Source organism: Pantherophis guttatus, chromosome 1 (genome assembly GCF_059756535.1).
Source record: "Pantherophis guttatus breed Tessera chromosome 1, ASM5975653v1, whole genome shotgun sequence".
NCBI classification, from domain to species: Eukaryota; Metazoa; Chordata; class Lepidosauria; order Squamata; family Colubridae; genus Pantherophis; species Pantherophis guttatus.
The window spans coordinates 145,432,231-145,450,822 of NC_142063.1; the positions used below are offsets into that span (position 1 = coordinate 145,432,231).

Genomic DNA, 18,592 nt, shown 5'->3' on the forward strand with positions numbered 1-18,592 from the left:
CGATATTGACAAAAATTGTAACTGAGTAAAATGTATTTGAATTTGACTAATTGTATAAAATAAGAAACGACCAACACTCTATTAAAAAAAAAAAAGAAAGAAAGGAAGAAAGATGTGGGTGAAGGTGGGAGAGGAGGAAAGAAAAAACCAACAAAACTTGTTTAAAAAAAAAACATTGCAGTTTCCTCATGTTCACGTAATCAAAATTCAGATGCTTGGCAACTGACTCATATTTATGACGGTTGCAGTGTCCCAGGGTCACGTGACCACCTTTTGCGACCTTCTGACCACAAAGTCAATGGGGAAGCCTGATTCATTTAACAAGTGTGTTACAACTTAACAACTGCAGAGATTCATTTAACGACTATTACACGAAAGATCATAAAATGGGGGAAAACTCACTAAACAAACCTCCCACTTGGCAACAGAAATTTTGGGCTCAATTGTGGTCGTAGGTCGAGGGCTATTTGTATGCTCTAAAAAGGAGAGGTGGCGAAGGAGCAAAAGGAAGGGAAAATTCGTATTAACAAATTCCAATTGTGCAATAGGAGATTTAATTCATAGATGCTTTGGGCTGAATATGTTCTAGCTAATTATACGCCATTTGAATATTTTGCTAAAATGCTACATATATGATTACCGCCGTGAACCAAATGTACGCTAACTAATGGTGGCTTTTATGCACCCAGCAAAATACGAACCAGGTCTTCAGCGCGAGGTTAACTGCACAGACCTTGCAGGAACAAAAGCAAAAGGAAAGAACAATTTGCAGCCTTCGCCTGCCAAAAATACAGATTTTGTATTCATTTTATCAGGAAGCTATTCTATTGATCAAGACAAGCTGTTTAAATGATACCCTTAGGGAGGCAAATGTCAAGCACTTCTTGATATATAATGCTTAAGAAGAAATAAGAGCCCAGCTCTCTACTACACTAAAGTGTCTAGCATAAGCCAACAAACTGTTTAGGCAGTTGAAGTCCTGCCAAGAAACTTTTGGAAGGGATGTCAAGATTTCTTGCCGGCTGCCATTTTGTTCAGAGAACATAGGATATGCTGCTAGGCTGTATATTCAAGCAAGGTAGAAATAGACCTTAAAAGAAAGCCTGTTAATTTTGAAAACACACATCAACTCCACAGATGCCAAGAATGTTAGCCAAGAAGTCAAGTTTCACTGCTGCCTTTCACCTAGATAAACATGAAACAACCAGGAGGATGATTATTAAGCCAAAAAAAAGATCATCAAACCTAGGAAATACAACCCTCTGGGTCAATGAAAACTGAGCCTTCTTCGGGGGGGGAGTCAACGACTCAGGGTGCACTGGAATGAAGAAATGGCTTGAATCCAAGACACGTTTTAGAAGTTGGGTTGGCAAGTCTCATGTTAGAGAGATGTACTGAGACACATTCTGGAAGGATAATACACATTCTGGAAAGATAATTGGGGCTTCAGTGCGTTTGTGTTTGATTCCCTTAAATCCCACAAAAAAATCTCCCCCCAATTTCTACAACCTATTTAACGCACCTTGGAGGTTTGGAGGCTTCTATAGCCACAGGAGGAAAGCTGTCAGACTGCCTATGACTCCCAAGCTATTCCTTACAGGGCAGTTCTATCCTATTTTGTTTTCAACTTTATGTTATATTTTCCTCTAAACTGTATGTCAACTGCATTATCTAAACCACCGTCAACATAATTACCTTATTTAACCCCTAAAATTGAAAGAACTTTACTACGCAGTTAAGATAACCCAGACTAGACCCTAAACTGCACCACCGTGTAGTCGCACCATGTGTGGCATCTTCATTAACCTCTCACAATCTTGGTTTTATTATGTGGATTAATTCATTGTTTTAACTGGTTTTTATATTTGGTTTTAAGGGTTAGTTTTGTTGTATGCCACCCCAGAGTCACCTTATGTGAGATGGATAACCATATACAGTACATTTGATAAAATAAATAAGCTGACAAGAATTTATTGAACTTTTATATACACAATATGTCCTTTTTGAAAGAAAGAACAGTAGCAGCTACACAGATCTACCATTACCATTATCAGCATCTTCTCTCAGCAAAACTTATAGATAATTCACAATATCACCTGAAATCAGGGTGGATAAAAATCAATGATTTTTTTTAAAAAATCAAAAAAATCAGATTTTTTTTAATTTAAATTGGATTTTTTTGATTTTTATCGAATTTATTTTAATAAAAAACTTTTGGGGTAAAAATCTATCGTAAGATAGTTTTCTATTTAAGATACATAAATAATTTAGTTTATTCAGCATGAAATGGGGCTTAGTTATGTAGCATGAGGCTGTATATTCTGCAACACTGGGACTATCGGTGAGTCAACAGTAGGTCAAAGGAGTAGCAGAGATGACAGTTGCTCTTTAAAAATTATGATTTAAATCGAGTTGATTTAAATCAAGCCTTTTTACTAGTGATTTAAATCATGATTTAAATTGTGATTTAAATCAACTCGATTTAAATCAAATCCACCCTGCCTGAAATGCTAATATCCAGTTTTGTCTGTGTATATTACCTCTAAGGTTGTAAATTCTAGCACAAGTCTTAACACAATTGAATAATAACAACAATAATAGTTGTCTCAGGAAGAGATACTGGCTTGGGCCTAGTATTTTGGTACTGACTAGAAGGCACTTGTGAGCTAAACATACCTAATGTTGTGTTAGACAGCAGTGTTCTCCAAACACCCATACTCCACAATATATCACTACTACATACAATTTTGATTAAATTTATGTAGAATTACTAATCCACTATACCTTCTATACTTGTGTTTATTTAAGTATGCAGGGTGGTGGTGTTTTTTGCAAAGGCTATTTCCAAGATTAAATTTAATTGCTAATAATTGCTGTATTACCTATTAATTGCTCTTTTATCTATATTAGAAAGGCAATTCAGACAGGTCAGTAAGCAAGACATATTACCTTTGCCAAACTTTAAAAAAAAAAGGCGTTGTTTATTCATTTTATTGGCTCATATAATCACACCAAGCAAATGGTTCCAGAGTTATGCAAACATTCTTTTAACATTTTAGAGACTAGTAAAATGAATGTTAATATAAACTGTTATGGACTGAAGTGTCCTTGACCTGAACTTTCTGAATTTCCTGTAAAGCCGTCCATTTATTTTGCATTGCTAATGACATCTATATTAGATACAGTCAGACCATTAGATGATGCAAACTCTAGCCTACAAAAGGTTATGCTATCAGTCTTTAAGGTGCCACTAGGCTTTCTGCTCCCTTTTACAGCACTGCTAATCGGACCTTTTGCAGTGATGAGCAAGAACAGTATGAAATTGCTGCTCTTAAAAGCCCTTTGCAAAATGCTACAGAATAACTTTCCATAGATGGATTTACCAGAGAGAAAATATCCAGATAAAATTCATCTGCTTCATCTTTTATCACCGAGAATAATCAAAATATAGAGCTTATTATTATTAAAAAGAACCCATTCTGCATATTTAAGATGAAGCAATTAACATTCATTTAACAACTGTCTTTAAAGACTAAGGCGTTAATAATCCTTCTTTAAAAAAAACTGCATATTTTGTTTTTCATTCCATGCATGACATGAATCACAATGTCCTAAGAGTGAAGATTTTTTTTTAAAAAAATTGTGATTACTAAAATGTGAACCAAGACTTTTGTTTAATTATATTGTCTTTTCGCTAAATACAAATATATACTGACAGAATCCTTTACTCTAAAGATATTGCTGTTACAAGACAATGAATGGGATTATCCCCTTAGTAAGTATGCTTAATATATCATTATTTCAAAAATAATACTTAATAAGCATAAGGACATTAGATGATGCCTGTATCTTTGATTCTAGGGGTTGCTGGTCTATTCACTAAATCTGTGGAAGAGAACTTCTCCCCAGAAAAATCTTACGGGCTTCTGAAGTGTTCTCATGTTTCAAATCACTTATCTGCCATGGTTCAAGACCCCTGCATGCTTGTGGGTTTATGGGTAACTATAGATAGTCAAAAAAGCTAACTGGCACTCCACATTTACCCCAAGAATGTACACAGGCATAGGTAACTTGCAATATTTAAGCCAGCATTAGCTAGCAGAGCATTCCTCAACCTGGTGTCTTTCAGATGTATTGTATTACTACCTGGGGACGGTCACAGCTGTGACCCAACATGTCAAGACAGCACCGGGTCAGGAAAAGCTATTTTAGTGCAACAAAGGAAATGCCACAACAATGCATTCCTGTCTTCGGAGAGAAAGGAGATGCCTCCTTGAACAAAGGCGCAGGGAAAATTTGATAGTTTCTAATCAATTCTATTTCCAGATAGGCTTCAGTTCAATGCTCGCAGGGTTGTAATAATACAACCGGATACTTAGGAAAACCAACTGAAGAGGAGGAAACAAAAATGTAGACATTTCTCCCTTTTTCACTGGATTTATGGGATGGGGAGGGAATACCTTTAACTTCAGATTTTCCCCCAAACTGCTGAAGGACATATTTGACTCTATAGAGATCTGCACCATTATGTTAATTATAACTCTCTAATGTTTTTACAAGAGCCCTTGTTTCATGCACAACTCCTGCTTCTTAAGATCTATGGGGCCAGAATTCTTTATACCCTCCAATACAAGAAGACCTGCACAGCAATAGAAGCAGCCAGCCTGGAAAAGAGCAAATGAGTTCTTCTGCAATAAATACCAGCATTATCAGTATTGTATTAACGTGAAGAATTTAACAGGCTGCTTTTCTTGCAAGACGAGCTAATGCTTCTTGGTCTTCCTCCCTCTGTGTGAACAATTTAGATGCATCAATAATTTGTTAAGCCAAGCATTTGCACGTGGTGGAATGCAGACATTCATGCCTTGGGTGCTGATGGCTGGGGAATATTTAAGCCAAGAAATAGTCTGTTGAAGATATGCCCCAGATGTTTTCTTCTTGGCCAAGAGAGCATTTCAGGGCTCAGACCCTCAGATTTCCAATGCTTGCAGGCTGTAACACAACAAACTTAAAGCACAGAGATTCTGGCAGGCTGTAACAAGGACAAGGCAGCTTTTCTACTAACACAAGTCAATGTTTATCAGGTGCCATGACATTCTTTAACCTGAGACACTCTTTGAGTTCTGGTGGAATAGCTGCTCCATAAATGAAGGACATGCTATTTTAGCCAGCAGGATACTTAAAATGTGTTAACAATGTGTTGCATTCACACTTACAGAAGGACTGCTGCCATAAATAGAAACCTGAGTAATTCTAGCCAGTAGAATTTCTACACACATACAAACACCCATTCCAAGGAATTACCAGTTACAATTTCTGCACCCTGAGTGTTTTAGGGGAGACTGTAATATCGTACACCCAATCTTGTCGCTGACAAAAAGAAAAGTTACGGAGAATGCAACACAGCACAAGTGACAGCACGTAGGGACGCTGGCTGATGTTGGAAAAAGAAAACCGGGGTCAAAATGAATTATAACTTAGATGGGACCTTACTAAGAAGTTCCTAGGTGTAGTTTACACTGGGAAGTTGAAGGAGTGACAAGCCTATGCTGTACTGTGGCCAAAAGGCTTACCTGGGTATATTATGTAGTCACTAGGAGTTGAGCTCAACTTGAAGAAGCCTCGAGTTGATGCTTGAAATTGCTGCAATTCCACCCTTTCTTTCCAGTTTCCCCAATGCTATCCTACTGGGGAAGCTGATAGAATTTACTTACACTTCAGCTGAGAAGTTTTACCTTACTGCTAAACGCGGAGAGGGAAAAGCGGGGTGGGGGTGGATAATTTGCAGCGTGACTCAGATGCACAGCTGTTCATTAAATATGTTCACCACAAAATACAAATCTGTGCAGGGAAAGGCAGTATAATGTCTTGGGAGACAACAAGCGAGCTAATTGTAGAAGAATAGTAAAGGGAGGAGGGAAGCCAGTTTAAAAAGGTTGCAGCATATCCCCAGAGAGTAGGCCATCTGCAAATATGATAGACTAAGCCAAGAACACATTTAGAAATCTAAATGCTGCAATGCAGCCTCTGTGTGTGCTACTTCGCTCTTCCCCGGCACCTGAAAATAGAGTGTTCTTTTTTTGGTTTATTTGCTAAGAAAACTCTTTTTTGTTTTGTTTTTGTTTTGTTTTTTTGTCTCAACCAGGAAAAACAAAACAAAAAGGCCCTGGGACGTAGAAGGGGAACATTCCATCTAAAAGGCACATTCTCACACTAAGGGGCATTTGGTTATTTACTCTTGAAAGTCTTTCACATGAACAGCTTTCTCTACTTGCCCTTAAAATTCACGACACTTTACGCGAAATCTGTAGGGAGCCCTAATGTTGTAACTTCTGCCACATCACAAGATTGAATAGCAAGTTTAATCAGTCTCCTCCTGTAACTTTCCTGTCACAACAAGCTTTTGAGGCACAGTAGAAAGCGCTAGAAAAGAGCAGCCATGAATGCTACTTTCTAGAATAGAGGAAAGGCTGCCCTGGGATTACAACAGAGATGAACCTGCTTGACGTACTAAGTGTGAGATATTTATTTGATCAGTGACTGAATAAAATAGAACATACATAATCTAATTACAGCAGAAAGAGAGGAGAAAACCAACAAAGCATCCACAGAACCAAAAAACAAATGAACCGGGTATGAGGATGTCAGTCATGTGCAGTATAGTCAATTGTTTGTGCACGTTCATAGCAGCTATATAGAACTTTGCTGCCTTTAAGGGTGATAGCAGTTTTCTTGTTTGATAAAGAGAAAAATGACAAGAACTTCCTCAGGATAATTTAGTTGTCTCTAGTCGGAAGATGAATCTTCCTCAAATATCATTGTAAAAGGAGCAGTGCCTCAACATGAACTACCCAACGTAAGGAGAGGTTTCATTGTGGGTGTGTTGAATGTACTGTGTAAAAGCACAGAGGGTATACTATTATATCTGGCTCAGAAGAAGAAACTTTGCTGGGTTGGAATTATGAGTGAGTTGATGTAGTTGGCTGGTTTCCACCTTACACGATTAAACCAAATTTGGACAGAATTTGGAATGAATTCTCTTTCATTCTGGGCTTCAATGACTAAAAGCCTTTCTTTAATAAATCTCCTAGCCTGAGTGAAATCCAAAGAGAGGCCATATTATAGAAGTTTTTAATGCAAGAGGACTCAAACTAATCTGAAAGAAGAGATGGAATCAATTCGGCATTTAAGTCTGTAATTAAAGATTAATAACCATGCTCTAATGTCAACCCTCTTCTGACCATCTTCTTGTCTCAGAATTACATTAGATATACATTTTGGGGCAAACTAAGTGTAAGGTTAACACTGACCATGGACAAGAGATTTACTTAGTGAATGCTGCACAACAAACACAACCCAGCCAGAAGCATTTTGATAGCAGTCTCCTTTCTCACAATAGCCCAGCAACCTTTGTGATACTGGTCAACCAGCACTTCTTTTTGATGTTGGTTGACTACAGTGGGGGAAAAATTATTCAGTAAACTTGTCAGGTATAGGACAATGCCCAGGCCAGAAGGTTAAATCGCTTGTTTTGAAAAAGAACCTTGGAATGAAAAATCAAGGAGGAGCAGCAGAGACACTGTAGGACTGTAGAAATTCTTAATGTTGTGTTTGCTCTTTAGCTATCTCATTTTCCCAGAATTGACTGCTCAATTGTACTGTAAGCTTGCAATTTGTCCACATGGCGGCCACTGAACTGGACTGCAGCTATGCTACATAATGGATACAAGATTGTGGTCACAGCAGTCTTCCTTATATATAATTAACTTTTTTGGTTTGAGTCCTGACAAATGAAAATGTGGCTGAGAATGCTGTATATGAAGGTGAAATAGTCACTGGTGAAGTAAGGATCAAAGTCCTCCAAAAGTCTAATCAATTCTATATAAACGTATTATACAATGGTATACAAAATTTGCAAAAAAAAATATCTACCGTATTTTCCGGCGTATAAGACGACTTTTTAACACATGAAAATCTTCTCAAAAGTCGGGGGTCGTCTTATACGCCGGGGGTCGTTCTCCTGTAACCAGGCAGACCAGCCCGAAAGGCTCTGATGAGCCTTAAATGGCTCTGGAGATCCAAGCTCTGACGATCTGCTAATCAGGCAACGCAGCTGGGATTGCCAGAGCCATGAAGAAGGAAAAAACTTTTTTTCTTTCAAATGGCTCTGGCGATCCAAGCTCTGATGATCTGCTAATCAGGCAATGCAGCTGGGATCGCCAGAGCCATGGAGAAGGAAAAAACTTTTCTCCTTTCACATGGCTCTGGCGATCCAAGCTCTGACGATCTGCTAATCAGGCAACGCAGCTGGGATCGCCAGAGCCATGGAGAAGGAAAAAACTTTTCTCCTTTCACATGGCTCTGGCGATCCAAGCTCTGACGATCTGCTAATCAGGCAACACAGCTGGGATCGCCAGAGCCATGGAGAAGGAAAAAAGTTTTTTCCTTTCACATGGCTCTGGCAATCCAAGCTCTGACGATCTGCTAATCAGGCAACGCAGCTGGGATCGCCAGAGCCATGGAGAAGGAAAAAACTTTTCTCCTTTCACATGGCTCTGGCGATCCAAGCTCTGACGATCTGCTAATCAGGCAACACAGCCGGGATCGCCAGAGCCATGGAGAAGGAAAAAAGTTTTTTCCTTTCACATGGCTCTGGCAATCCAAGCTCTGACGATCTGCTAATCAGGCAACACAGCTGGGATTGCCAGAGCCATGGAGAAGGAAAAAAGTTTTCCCCCTCCAGCTTGCTTACTTTAGCTGCTTGCCTTGCTTCGCTTGCCTTGCTTCGCTTGCCTGAATCCACTCCATCAGCAAGCAACTCCCTGCCTGCAATCAAGCAGGCAGGGAGTTGTGGACTTCAACTCCCAGAATTCCTCAGCCAGCAAAGCAAAGCTGGCTGAGGAATTCTGGGAGTTGAAGTCTACAAGTCTTAAAGTTGCCAAGGTTGGAGACCCCTGTTCTATTGGGTAAGTTTTTTTCCCCTTTGGGATCTTTAAAAAAAATTGTTAATTGGGGGTTTTTTTAGTTGTGCTTTTTTAGACCTAGCCATTTAAAGTTTAGGAAGTTTTAAATTTAGCTTTCATATAAAAATAAAAATAAAATAATATTTGTGCAGCTTTCTGAGATTTAGTGTGTTTCTGTAGTGTTTCACTCTAACTACACAAACACACAAAATCTCACAAAGCTGTATGTGGAATTTTGTGTATGTAAAGTGTGAAAGTTGTTTTTTTGGGCTTTTTGTGGCTGTGTGAGGTTCCTGCTTGTTGCAGGGGCCATTTTGGGTCTAGCACAGCTGCTTTTACATTGTGGGTGAGCCAGTTGTGTTGTGTTGTGTGTGTGTAAAGTGTGAAAGTTGTTTTTTTGGGGGGGCTTTTTGTGGCTGTGTGAGGTTCCTGCTTCTTTCAGGGGCCATTTTGGGTCTAGCACAGCTGCTTTTACATTGTGGATGAGCCAGTTGATGTTTTTTAATTTTTAATTGGTGTGCGTTGGAAGAGGGGTAGTCCTATACGGCGAGTATAGCCCAAACCCTATATTTTAACAGGAAAATTCGGGGGTCGTCTTATACACCCAGTTGTCTTATACACCGGAAAATACGGTATTTCTCATTCCTGATCTGGATGAAATAAAGCACATTTTTGCACAGGCTGAAACCAAGCAAAGAAGCCACTAATAATACCAACATTTCATCAAGGTTTCTAACTTTCCTCCTATAAGGAATGGGAAAGACTTTTCAAAGTGAGGTTACTCCAGTGGTGAAATCCAAATTTTTTTACTACCGGTTCTGTGGGTGTGACTTGGTGGGCGTGGCAGGGGAAGGATGCTGCAAAATCCCCATTCCCTCCCCATTCCTGGGGGAAGGATATTGCAAAATCTCCATTCTGACCCCATTTTGGGGCCAGCCAGAGGTGGTATTTGCCGGTTCTCCGAACTACTCAAAATGTCCGCTACTGGTTCTCCAGAACCTGTCAGGACCTGCTGGATTTCACCCCTGGGTTACTCTATCATAAAAGTAACACTCAGCCCAACTTTTATATCCTTCTGCATTAAATAAATCCCTGCATCAGGATTACCTTTAATAAAAAGACAAAAAGCTAGAATCAATATAAAGTGATAAAACCTGAAAGTATTGAACTTTCCTGTAATATAAGGAATCCTTTGACACTCCATCAAAAGCTTTCAAAACACCCAGCTATTTTACTTCCAATAAAACCTATCAGCCCGGACTTAGTGAAAGCGAGCAAACACCAAGGGATAAAAGTGCTTAACACATATGAGTTTAAGAATGCTCTCTTAATATATCTGTTACACATGTACTTAAACTACAAAGGTATTGAGCTCTTTGATCGGTCAATTTCTGCACAATATCCCCAAGTCTCTGGAGGTAATTTTTTCCTGGGAAAAACAGAAAGGGTGGAGAAATATGTAAGCTTGTTTTAAAGCTGCTCTATACAATAATTTGGCTTTGTCCTGTTAAGTTTCTCAGTAGGCAAATATATATACCGTATTTTTCGGAGTATAAGACGCACCGGAGTATAAGACACACCTACCTTTTTTGGTTGTTGTTTTTTTTTTTTTTAAAAAGGGTTTTTTTTTATTTTTTAGACAAACACACATACAAACATACAATGTGTTTTCTTTGAACAGAGTATTTGGCCGGTTCACAAATTTAAACAGTGTTTAGTCATTTCAATTAAATTTACAATTTCCATATTTCCTTTTTGCCATATTTATTCCTCATCTATTTTTTTAAAAAACCAGTATTACCCTTCATTCTCATCTCTAATCTTAATCAAATTCAATTTTTCCCTTCTATTCTATATTATACCCCTTTCCATTGTCATCTATTTTTATATCCATCCTCACATTGGTTAATTATGTAATACTACAATTGTTTAATACAAATTCAACATTTTTATATAAATCAATTAGTTATATAACTATCTTTTTTGTATATTAATCAATATGAACATGAATATTCCAATTATTTCCATGCAATCCAATTTCTTACAAATCAATTAATTATATTTACCAATAATAATAAACCAAATAATTTTCCCCATATATTCCTCCAAACCACAACTTAACCATTTCTCCTTTCAACACAATATACAATTAAAAGTATCTCAATTATTACAATTCCCTAGTTAAATATAACTTTCCCCTTATGTTACTCATTTTCACATCTTAATCTCTCCCAATAACCCAAAGTTCTGCCCATATAGAAAAATATTCCAATTATTATTCATTTCATTTTTGCAATCATGATTTCCCATTTATTTCTTACTACTATTCATATTTCAATTCTAAATACATATAACATCTTTTCTTTCATTTCTTTTTCTCCTTTCCCATTTTTATTTTTGCCTTTTTTCTTCTGTGTTTTAAAATCTTGAACTCCCCTCTTTTGCCCTAAATTTCCCATTGTTTGCACCTACCATTTTTGGTGAGGAAAAAGAAAAAGAAATCTCTGCCTCATTTTGCCAGGTTGGAGCAAAGAGCCTGCTTTACTTTCAGTTTTGTTTTTCAGCATAGCTAGGGGGGAAAAATCTGCTCCAGCAAGCAGCAAGCAGCAGAGCCCTTTGCAGAACAGCTGAGAGCAAATCAGCTGAGAGTTGGGAGGCCGATCTAATCAACTTGTGCTAATTAACCTATGCTGAAGCTGAAAGGAGCTGTTTTTTCTTGCTGTTTGCTTGCAAGGAGGTAACTGCTGCGAGGCACAGGCCAAAGGGTGGGAGCCAGTGGGTGGGCAGGGCTACATTCGGTGTATAAGACACACCTAAATTTTCACCCCCTTTTGGGAGGTAAAAAGGTGCGTCTTATACTCCAAAAAATACGGTATATAAGACAAGAAAAAGTAATATTGTATTAGTAATACTTGTGACTATCATCACCAGTATTCCTATGCAAAGTTACCCTAATTTTGTTGTTTTAACTAGGCTTCACTACTTTTGCAAAATCCTTGGATAAACTGAAATGTATTAAATGTTCCTAGAAGGAGCATATACATGCAATAAGTAAAGAAATTTCTGTAATTTCTGCTGTTCACTTCTCAAACATGTAGGAACTCTACTGGTATCCATCCACTAATTCACTAATTGCATTCACTATTGTATGAATCTGTCCTGTTTACAGCTCTCACTGTATCAGGAACGCTGCTCAACACAAGATCTTTTCTTAGGACAATGGGAACATAATAAATTCCATAATAAATTCCTTGGATATATTTTATACCACTTTGTAGTCCAGTTACCCACATTAAGTCAATGGGAAAGCAAATCTTGACTGGCTATCTCCATGCCTTTATTTTGCCATGAAATATAGGTAAAGTAACCCAAACAACTGTTAGGCTCTACTGTCTACTGAACAAATAGCTACAAGATTCTCTAACAGCTTGGCCATAAATCCAAGGCAGGACTTTAGAGGAAAATATTGGCTTTTTGCAAGCTGTAATAATAAAAGTCAAGGATTACGCTGGAAAAAAAATGGGACTAAAATTCAATATAAAGACTATCAAATTAATGACACAGATACAACAGTCTTAGAACTGACAATGCAGATGTCAAAATGGTGGATAGCATCTGCCTTTTAGGCTCAACCGTCAATAATAAAGAAACAAGCACTCAAGAAATATGCTGCAGATTAGCAACAGGTAAAGCAGCTATGAAGGCCTCGGAAAAGATATCCATATGCCATGATGACTTTATACTTATAAAAATCAGAATCATGCAAGCCATGTATCCCCTATAGAAGTGAAAGTTGGACTTTGAAGAAGTAAGCTAGGAAGGATATTTTTTTTTTTTTAATTTGATTTATATGCCGCCCTTCTCTGGAGACTCAGGGTGGCTTACAATGCGTTAAGCAATAGCCTTCATACTTTTGTATATTTTATACAAAGTCAGCTTATTGCCCCCACAAACTGGGTCCTCATTTCACCTACCTTAGAAAGGATGGAAGGCTGAGTCAACCTTGAGCCTTGGAGAGATTCGAACCAGCAGAAATTGCAGACAGCTGTGTTAATAACAGGGTGCACTAAACCACTGTACTATTAAGGCTCTTTTCTATTTTCTATATTGAACCTTGGTTTTGTAAAAGACTCCTGAGAATACCGTGTCCAGTCCAGAAAACAAATAGATCACTGGAGAAAAAAATCAACCCAGGGGTCTCATACCAGGTACAAATGACCAGGCTCAAATTATCGTACTTTGGACACATTATGCAACTACCTATCTCTGTGAAGAAGCTTTAATGCTGGGAAAGGTGAAAGGAAAAAGAGGAAGAGGATGTAGCAAGGTAGCTAGACTCAATTACAGTAACACTAAGTGCACCCTTGGAGGACTTGAAAGATCAGGTTAGGTTATGCTGTTGCTAGGAACTGACAATTTGATGGCACACAATCAATCAATGATCAAATCTAGGTTCCAGAAAAAGCTAATTTCTTCTATTCTCTCAGGAAGTGTCTCAGGGATTCACTTCATTCTTGCTTCTCCACCAAAAAGCACTTCACTGGAGACACTGCCACTCCAGTGACCCGAAATAATCATTTCCCGGGGTATCATTTGCCCTTAAAGTTAACTCTTAAACTTTTAACGTTCAGTGGTTTCAAGGTGCTTGGATCATCATGAAACAGTGCTCCTTGAAGATTTCATTCACATCTTTTTCAACTGGAAAATTCAAAAGCGAAGCTATTTCAAGATTCTAGGACACTTTAGATTAGCAACCCTCAGGGATTCCTCTTCCCTCTCACTGTTAACAGACAGGAGAACCACAGGTAATTGTTATATAGGAATATGCGTATATGCAAACAGGAGAGGGGTATCTGTGCAAATGCGCTGGGAGGCTTGCATACCAACAGCGGGCTGTGGCTTTTCTTGCTGCCAACACAGAGACTTCCAACAAGCTTGGTCAGGTTCCTATTTATCAATTAAGCCATAAAATGTACCCCACCCCTGTAATAGATGAGAAACCATAGACGCTTCCGGTTTAACTCAGATTAAAGACCCTTTACCAAAGGCTTTTGGAGCTCTGTCCCTGAAATTGTCACAAAGCTCTAATCAGCCTCACAATGTTGATAGGGGTGACCTAAAGAATAACTTTAACTGCATGTTCAGGAAAAAAAGAAAAGAGGCCCTGCAAGAAGGAACATTAGGATGCCATGGCCGAAGATGAAATAAAGACCAGGTTTGCCCAAAGAAGCAGCACATATTAAATCTAAACTGTGGTCAATTATTATTTATAATGTTGTTGTTGTTAGTTGTGAAATTGTGTCTGACCTATCGCGACCCCATGGACAATGTTCCTCCAGGCCTTCCTGTCCTCTACCATCCTCTGGAGTCCATTTAAGCTCATGCCAACTGCTTCAGTGACTCCATCCAGCCATCTCGTTCTCTGTCGTCCCCTTCTTCTTTTGCCCTCAATCTTTCCCAGCATTAGGCTCTTCTCCAGTGAGCCCTTCCTTCTCATTAGGTGGCCAAAGTATTTGAGTTTCATCTTCAGGATTTGGCCTTCTAAAGAGCAATCAAGGTTGATCTCCTCTAGAACTGACCGGTTTGATAGCCTTGCAGTCCAAGGGATTCGCAGGAGTCTTCTCCAGCACCTACAACTACCGGTATTTGCTGCTAAATCGTCAAGAAGCATTTATTGTGGAGGGAAAGTTTTTACAAAGATAAAAAAAGTAACCAAACACACATCAATTCTTTCTTGGGACAGGACCATCTCCTGCTCCATGTTCTAAAACAGAAGTCTCCAAACTTGACAACTTTATGACTTGTGGACTTCAAATCCCAGAATTCCTCATTCTGGGATTTGAAGTCTATAGGTCTTAAAGTTGCTAAGATTGGACCCCTTTGGTCTTCAGCAATGCTTCTGGCTGGCATGATATGGGGATAGAGCCTTGGTGGCGCAGCAGATTAAAGTGGTGTTAAGTGACACCAGCTGCCTGCAATTACTGCAAGTTCGAATCTCACCAGGCTCAAGGTTGACTCAGCCTTCCATCCTTTCGAGGTAAAATGAGGACCCGGATTGTGGGGGCAATAAACTGACTTTGTATAAAATATACAAAAGTATGGAGGTATAAACAAAAGTGTGAAGGCTATTGCTTAACGCATTGTAAACCGCCCTGAGTCTCCGGAGAAGGGCGGCGTATAAATTGATATAAAGTGATATAAGAAGCAAAGTACAGCTGGGTACCCTACAAAGCCTCATTGTTATTTTGCTATACCATAATATACATTAAAAGGTAAATAAAAAATGATTTATAGATTAGATTCAGAAGGCCATTCAACTCAACATTGACTTAGATTGAATGTAATGGTATCCTGAATTTCTCATAATGTTCAAAGGATAATTAATTTTATTTCACCAATTAACTAACATAACAAATCAAGTGTATTCTATCTCACTTTGAAGCAACCATTTTTGACCTTATATCTTTCAGATATATTGTGCTAAAATATTTTTCCTACTGCTTTAGCCCCCATGAAACCTGGAGTATAGCATATCTCGAGAGCTGATATATGAATTTTAATATATTTTACTTTTACCCTAAGAAATAGTGAGAACCAATTTGTTGTAGTGCTTAAAGCTTCAGACTAGAATTTGAGACTTGAGTTCTAGTCTAAGTCACAAAGCCAGATGGTTGTCCTTGGGCCAGTCATTCTCTCTCAGCCCTGGGAAACAGGCAATGGTAAATCAGATCCAAAAAAACCTTGCCAGAAAACTGTAGGGACTTGTCAAGGCAGGGGCCAGGAGTAAAAAAAAAAGGGGGGGGAAGGGGAAGGGGAAGGGGAAGGGGAAGGGGAAGGGGAAGGGGAAGGGGAAAGGAAAGGAAAGGAAAGGAAAGGAAAGGAAAGGAAAGGAAAGGTAAGGTAAGGTAAGGAAAGGAAAGGAAAGGAAAGGAAAGGAAAGGAAAGGAAAGGAAAGGAAAGGAAAGGAAAGGAAAGGAAAGGAAAGGAAAGGAAAGGAAAAAGGGGAGGAAAGGGGAAAGAAAAGAAAATGCCAAAAATAATGTATTCCGTGCATCATCATATTATACTGATTCTTTATCTACTAGATAAAGATCTAGTAGATAAAGCACCTGATAAAATGCTTATAATTAAACAAAAATAAAAGCTTGAAATGAAAAATTGAAAACAATGCGATACATCCAATATTTTACTATTCAACTGGAACAGCTGGACTTTCCCTTGATCCTTAATGTTTCTCTACCATGTTCCTTCTTAATCTAAAGGGTACCTTTCCAACAGATTATGAATGCAATGAAATACATACCTGATGCAATGCTTCCATGTAAATATCCTGTAGCAAGCAGATTTATATATGTATATGTATACATATCTATATCTATATCTATAACTATACTTATACGTATATAGGTCTTTGGTTATTCAGGTTTTTCCCCGTGTAAAATTGGAAGTGTCTTGGCGACGTTTTGACGAAGTCTCATAACGTCGCCAAGACACTTCCAATTTTACACAGGAGAAAACCTGAATAACCAAAGACCTACATACAAACACCCGCGAAAACCTCAGAAAACAATTATACGTATATGTATATATAGACTGACACATTGTATTTTTTACTTAATGAAGTTTCCATTCTATATATACTTACTTAAGAATAAATCCCAGGACTGAACTGCGAGCCATATAACCCATTTCAGCAAAATCTGATTGAAGGTCTGCACGTCACAATTTATGAGGATTCCTTCTGCCCAGTTTGGGGGGCAATTTCTGTTGCAGGATATTACTTCTTGCCATGAAGTAAAACTTCTGTTTTTCTGGAGCAAAGGCAAAAATAGTATATAACCTGATCAATATTGTTCCCAAGAACAAATTGTTTCCTTTTACAAATAAAAGAGTGACTAATCAAAGAAGAGCTGTGTTTTAAATAAAGGGCACCATAAGCTCTATATGTCTCTTGAACTACTTTATTTGACTTCTGTTATATATTTTTTTAAGTTGTGAAAAGCCACAGTGGTCGCCAGAATTCCTTCCACAACCCCTCTTATACGAAGGGATACTTGTGTACATGCAAGCCTGTTTATAGCTTATAGCTATCATCACAGGCTCTTCCACCGGTGCCCTTTGCAGCAGAAATTCAGTGGAAAACGAGATGAGACAGAATTTGTTCTGCAATTAAGCTCAGACGGCAGAATCTTCTCTTCTCCAAAGAGAGGTTACCTCTGTCAGCCACCTTTAGATCTGTCCCATCATGTTTGAATGGTTGTCATTCGCCGGACATCGAAAAGGGGTAGGACCAGAACCCAAAGTGAACCTGCAAAGTTTAAGTTCTCCCCACCCACTATTTTGCTTCACAAAATGCAAAGAAATAGAAAAAACCCTAGCAACAACTTTTCCTCAATAAAACGCAGCACAAATGTCTGGTTTTGTTCATTCTGAAAGTCGCAGATGCGGATAGTAGGTGACATGTGGTTCCCAAGCTGCTCTTTTTGAGCTCATATTTTAGAGAAAGGCTCGGCAATCCACAGCCCCCAATTTCATTTTTTTCCAATCAAGGAAGCCCCCGCCTCCCAAGTTTGTATTGCCAAAATTTAGAGGAGAAACTCCAACTTTCAACAGGCTGATTATTGCCTTGTTTCTTTCATTCATTCTTTTCAAAGATTAATCGCAGAAGTTCTCCTGGGCTTAAACAATCGACCTAAAGCTATGATGGTGAACCTATGGCACCCATGCCGGAAGTGACATGCAGAGCCATCTCTCCGGGCGCGCAAGCAGTCGCCCGTTGCTGTTCCAGGTTCCGGTGTGCTGGCCAGCTGGTCTTCATGCACATGGGAGTGCCAGAAACTGGAAGCCAGGCAGCTGCTCTTCCGGTTTCCGGCATGCACATACGCACCACCCACCTGGTCTTCCAGTTTCTGGCATGCATGCGCATACAAAGACCAGATGGCCGGTAGACATGCACGTGCCGGAAACCACAAGATCATCTTCTCAGCTGCTCTTCCAGTTTCTGGTGCTCCCACGTGCATGAAAACCAGCTGGCCGGTGCACCGGAACCCAGAACAGCAATGGTCGACAGCTCACGTGCCCGGAGAGTTGATGTTCTGTCCCCGTCCCACACACGCACCCCCACAGAAGGCCCGGAGTTAATAAGCCACACAACAAAATCTTTGAAGATAAAGCTGGCAGCATCCCAGTGGCTAGCTGCCAATTCAGACTTTACTCACACAAAACAAAAATTAGACTGCAAGCATTCCGATAAAGCAGGCAAAGTTTCAACAATACAAGGATTAGTCCAAATGCTGTCCGACAAGGCAGACAGAAGTCCAGTAACGCAGAGATCATGGATTATTTCTAGTTTTTGCTCGTCACAAACTGAACCAGCCACCACACCCACATTTATACCCTGTGGGGTGTGGTCCAGTGACTCAGCTAATCTCTGGCACACCTTCCCCTCTGCTGCGCACACTTCTCCCTGCGCCGCTGCCGAGGATCCAGCCAGCACTTATCTCCTTCGTCGCTGTCCACCTGTGGCTGCGGGGACGTGCTTGGCTCTGGGCCTATCTCTTGGCCTTCGGTGTCCTCCGGAGGCATTGCCAGAGAGGAGGGTCCTGGAGAGGGAGGCCTTGCCAACTCCC

At 39.3% G+C, this 18,592-nt stretch overlaps 1 protein-coding gene across 3 annotated transcripts in view; it reads right to left on the reverse strand.

Annotated features, from left to right (window-relative positions):
- Positions 1-18,592, reverse strand: part of ACVR1 (activin A receptor type 1) — a 94,698-nt gene that overhangs the window by 41,958 nt on the left and 34,148 nt on the right. For 2 of the 3 annotated variants that reach the window (XM_034425498.3, XM_034425506.3), the window contains exon 2: positions 16,609-16,774. The exons of the other annotated variant lie outside the window; for it this stretch is intronic. In XM_034425498.3, coding sequence (XP_034281389.1) covers positions 16,609-16,652 — 44 coding nt within the window. In that variant the 5' untranslated portion in view covers positions 16,653-16,774. The remainder of the gene's footprint in view (positions 1-16,608; positions 16,775-18,592) is intronic. 3 annotated transcript variants of the gene reach the window in all.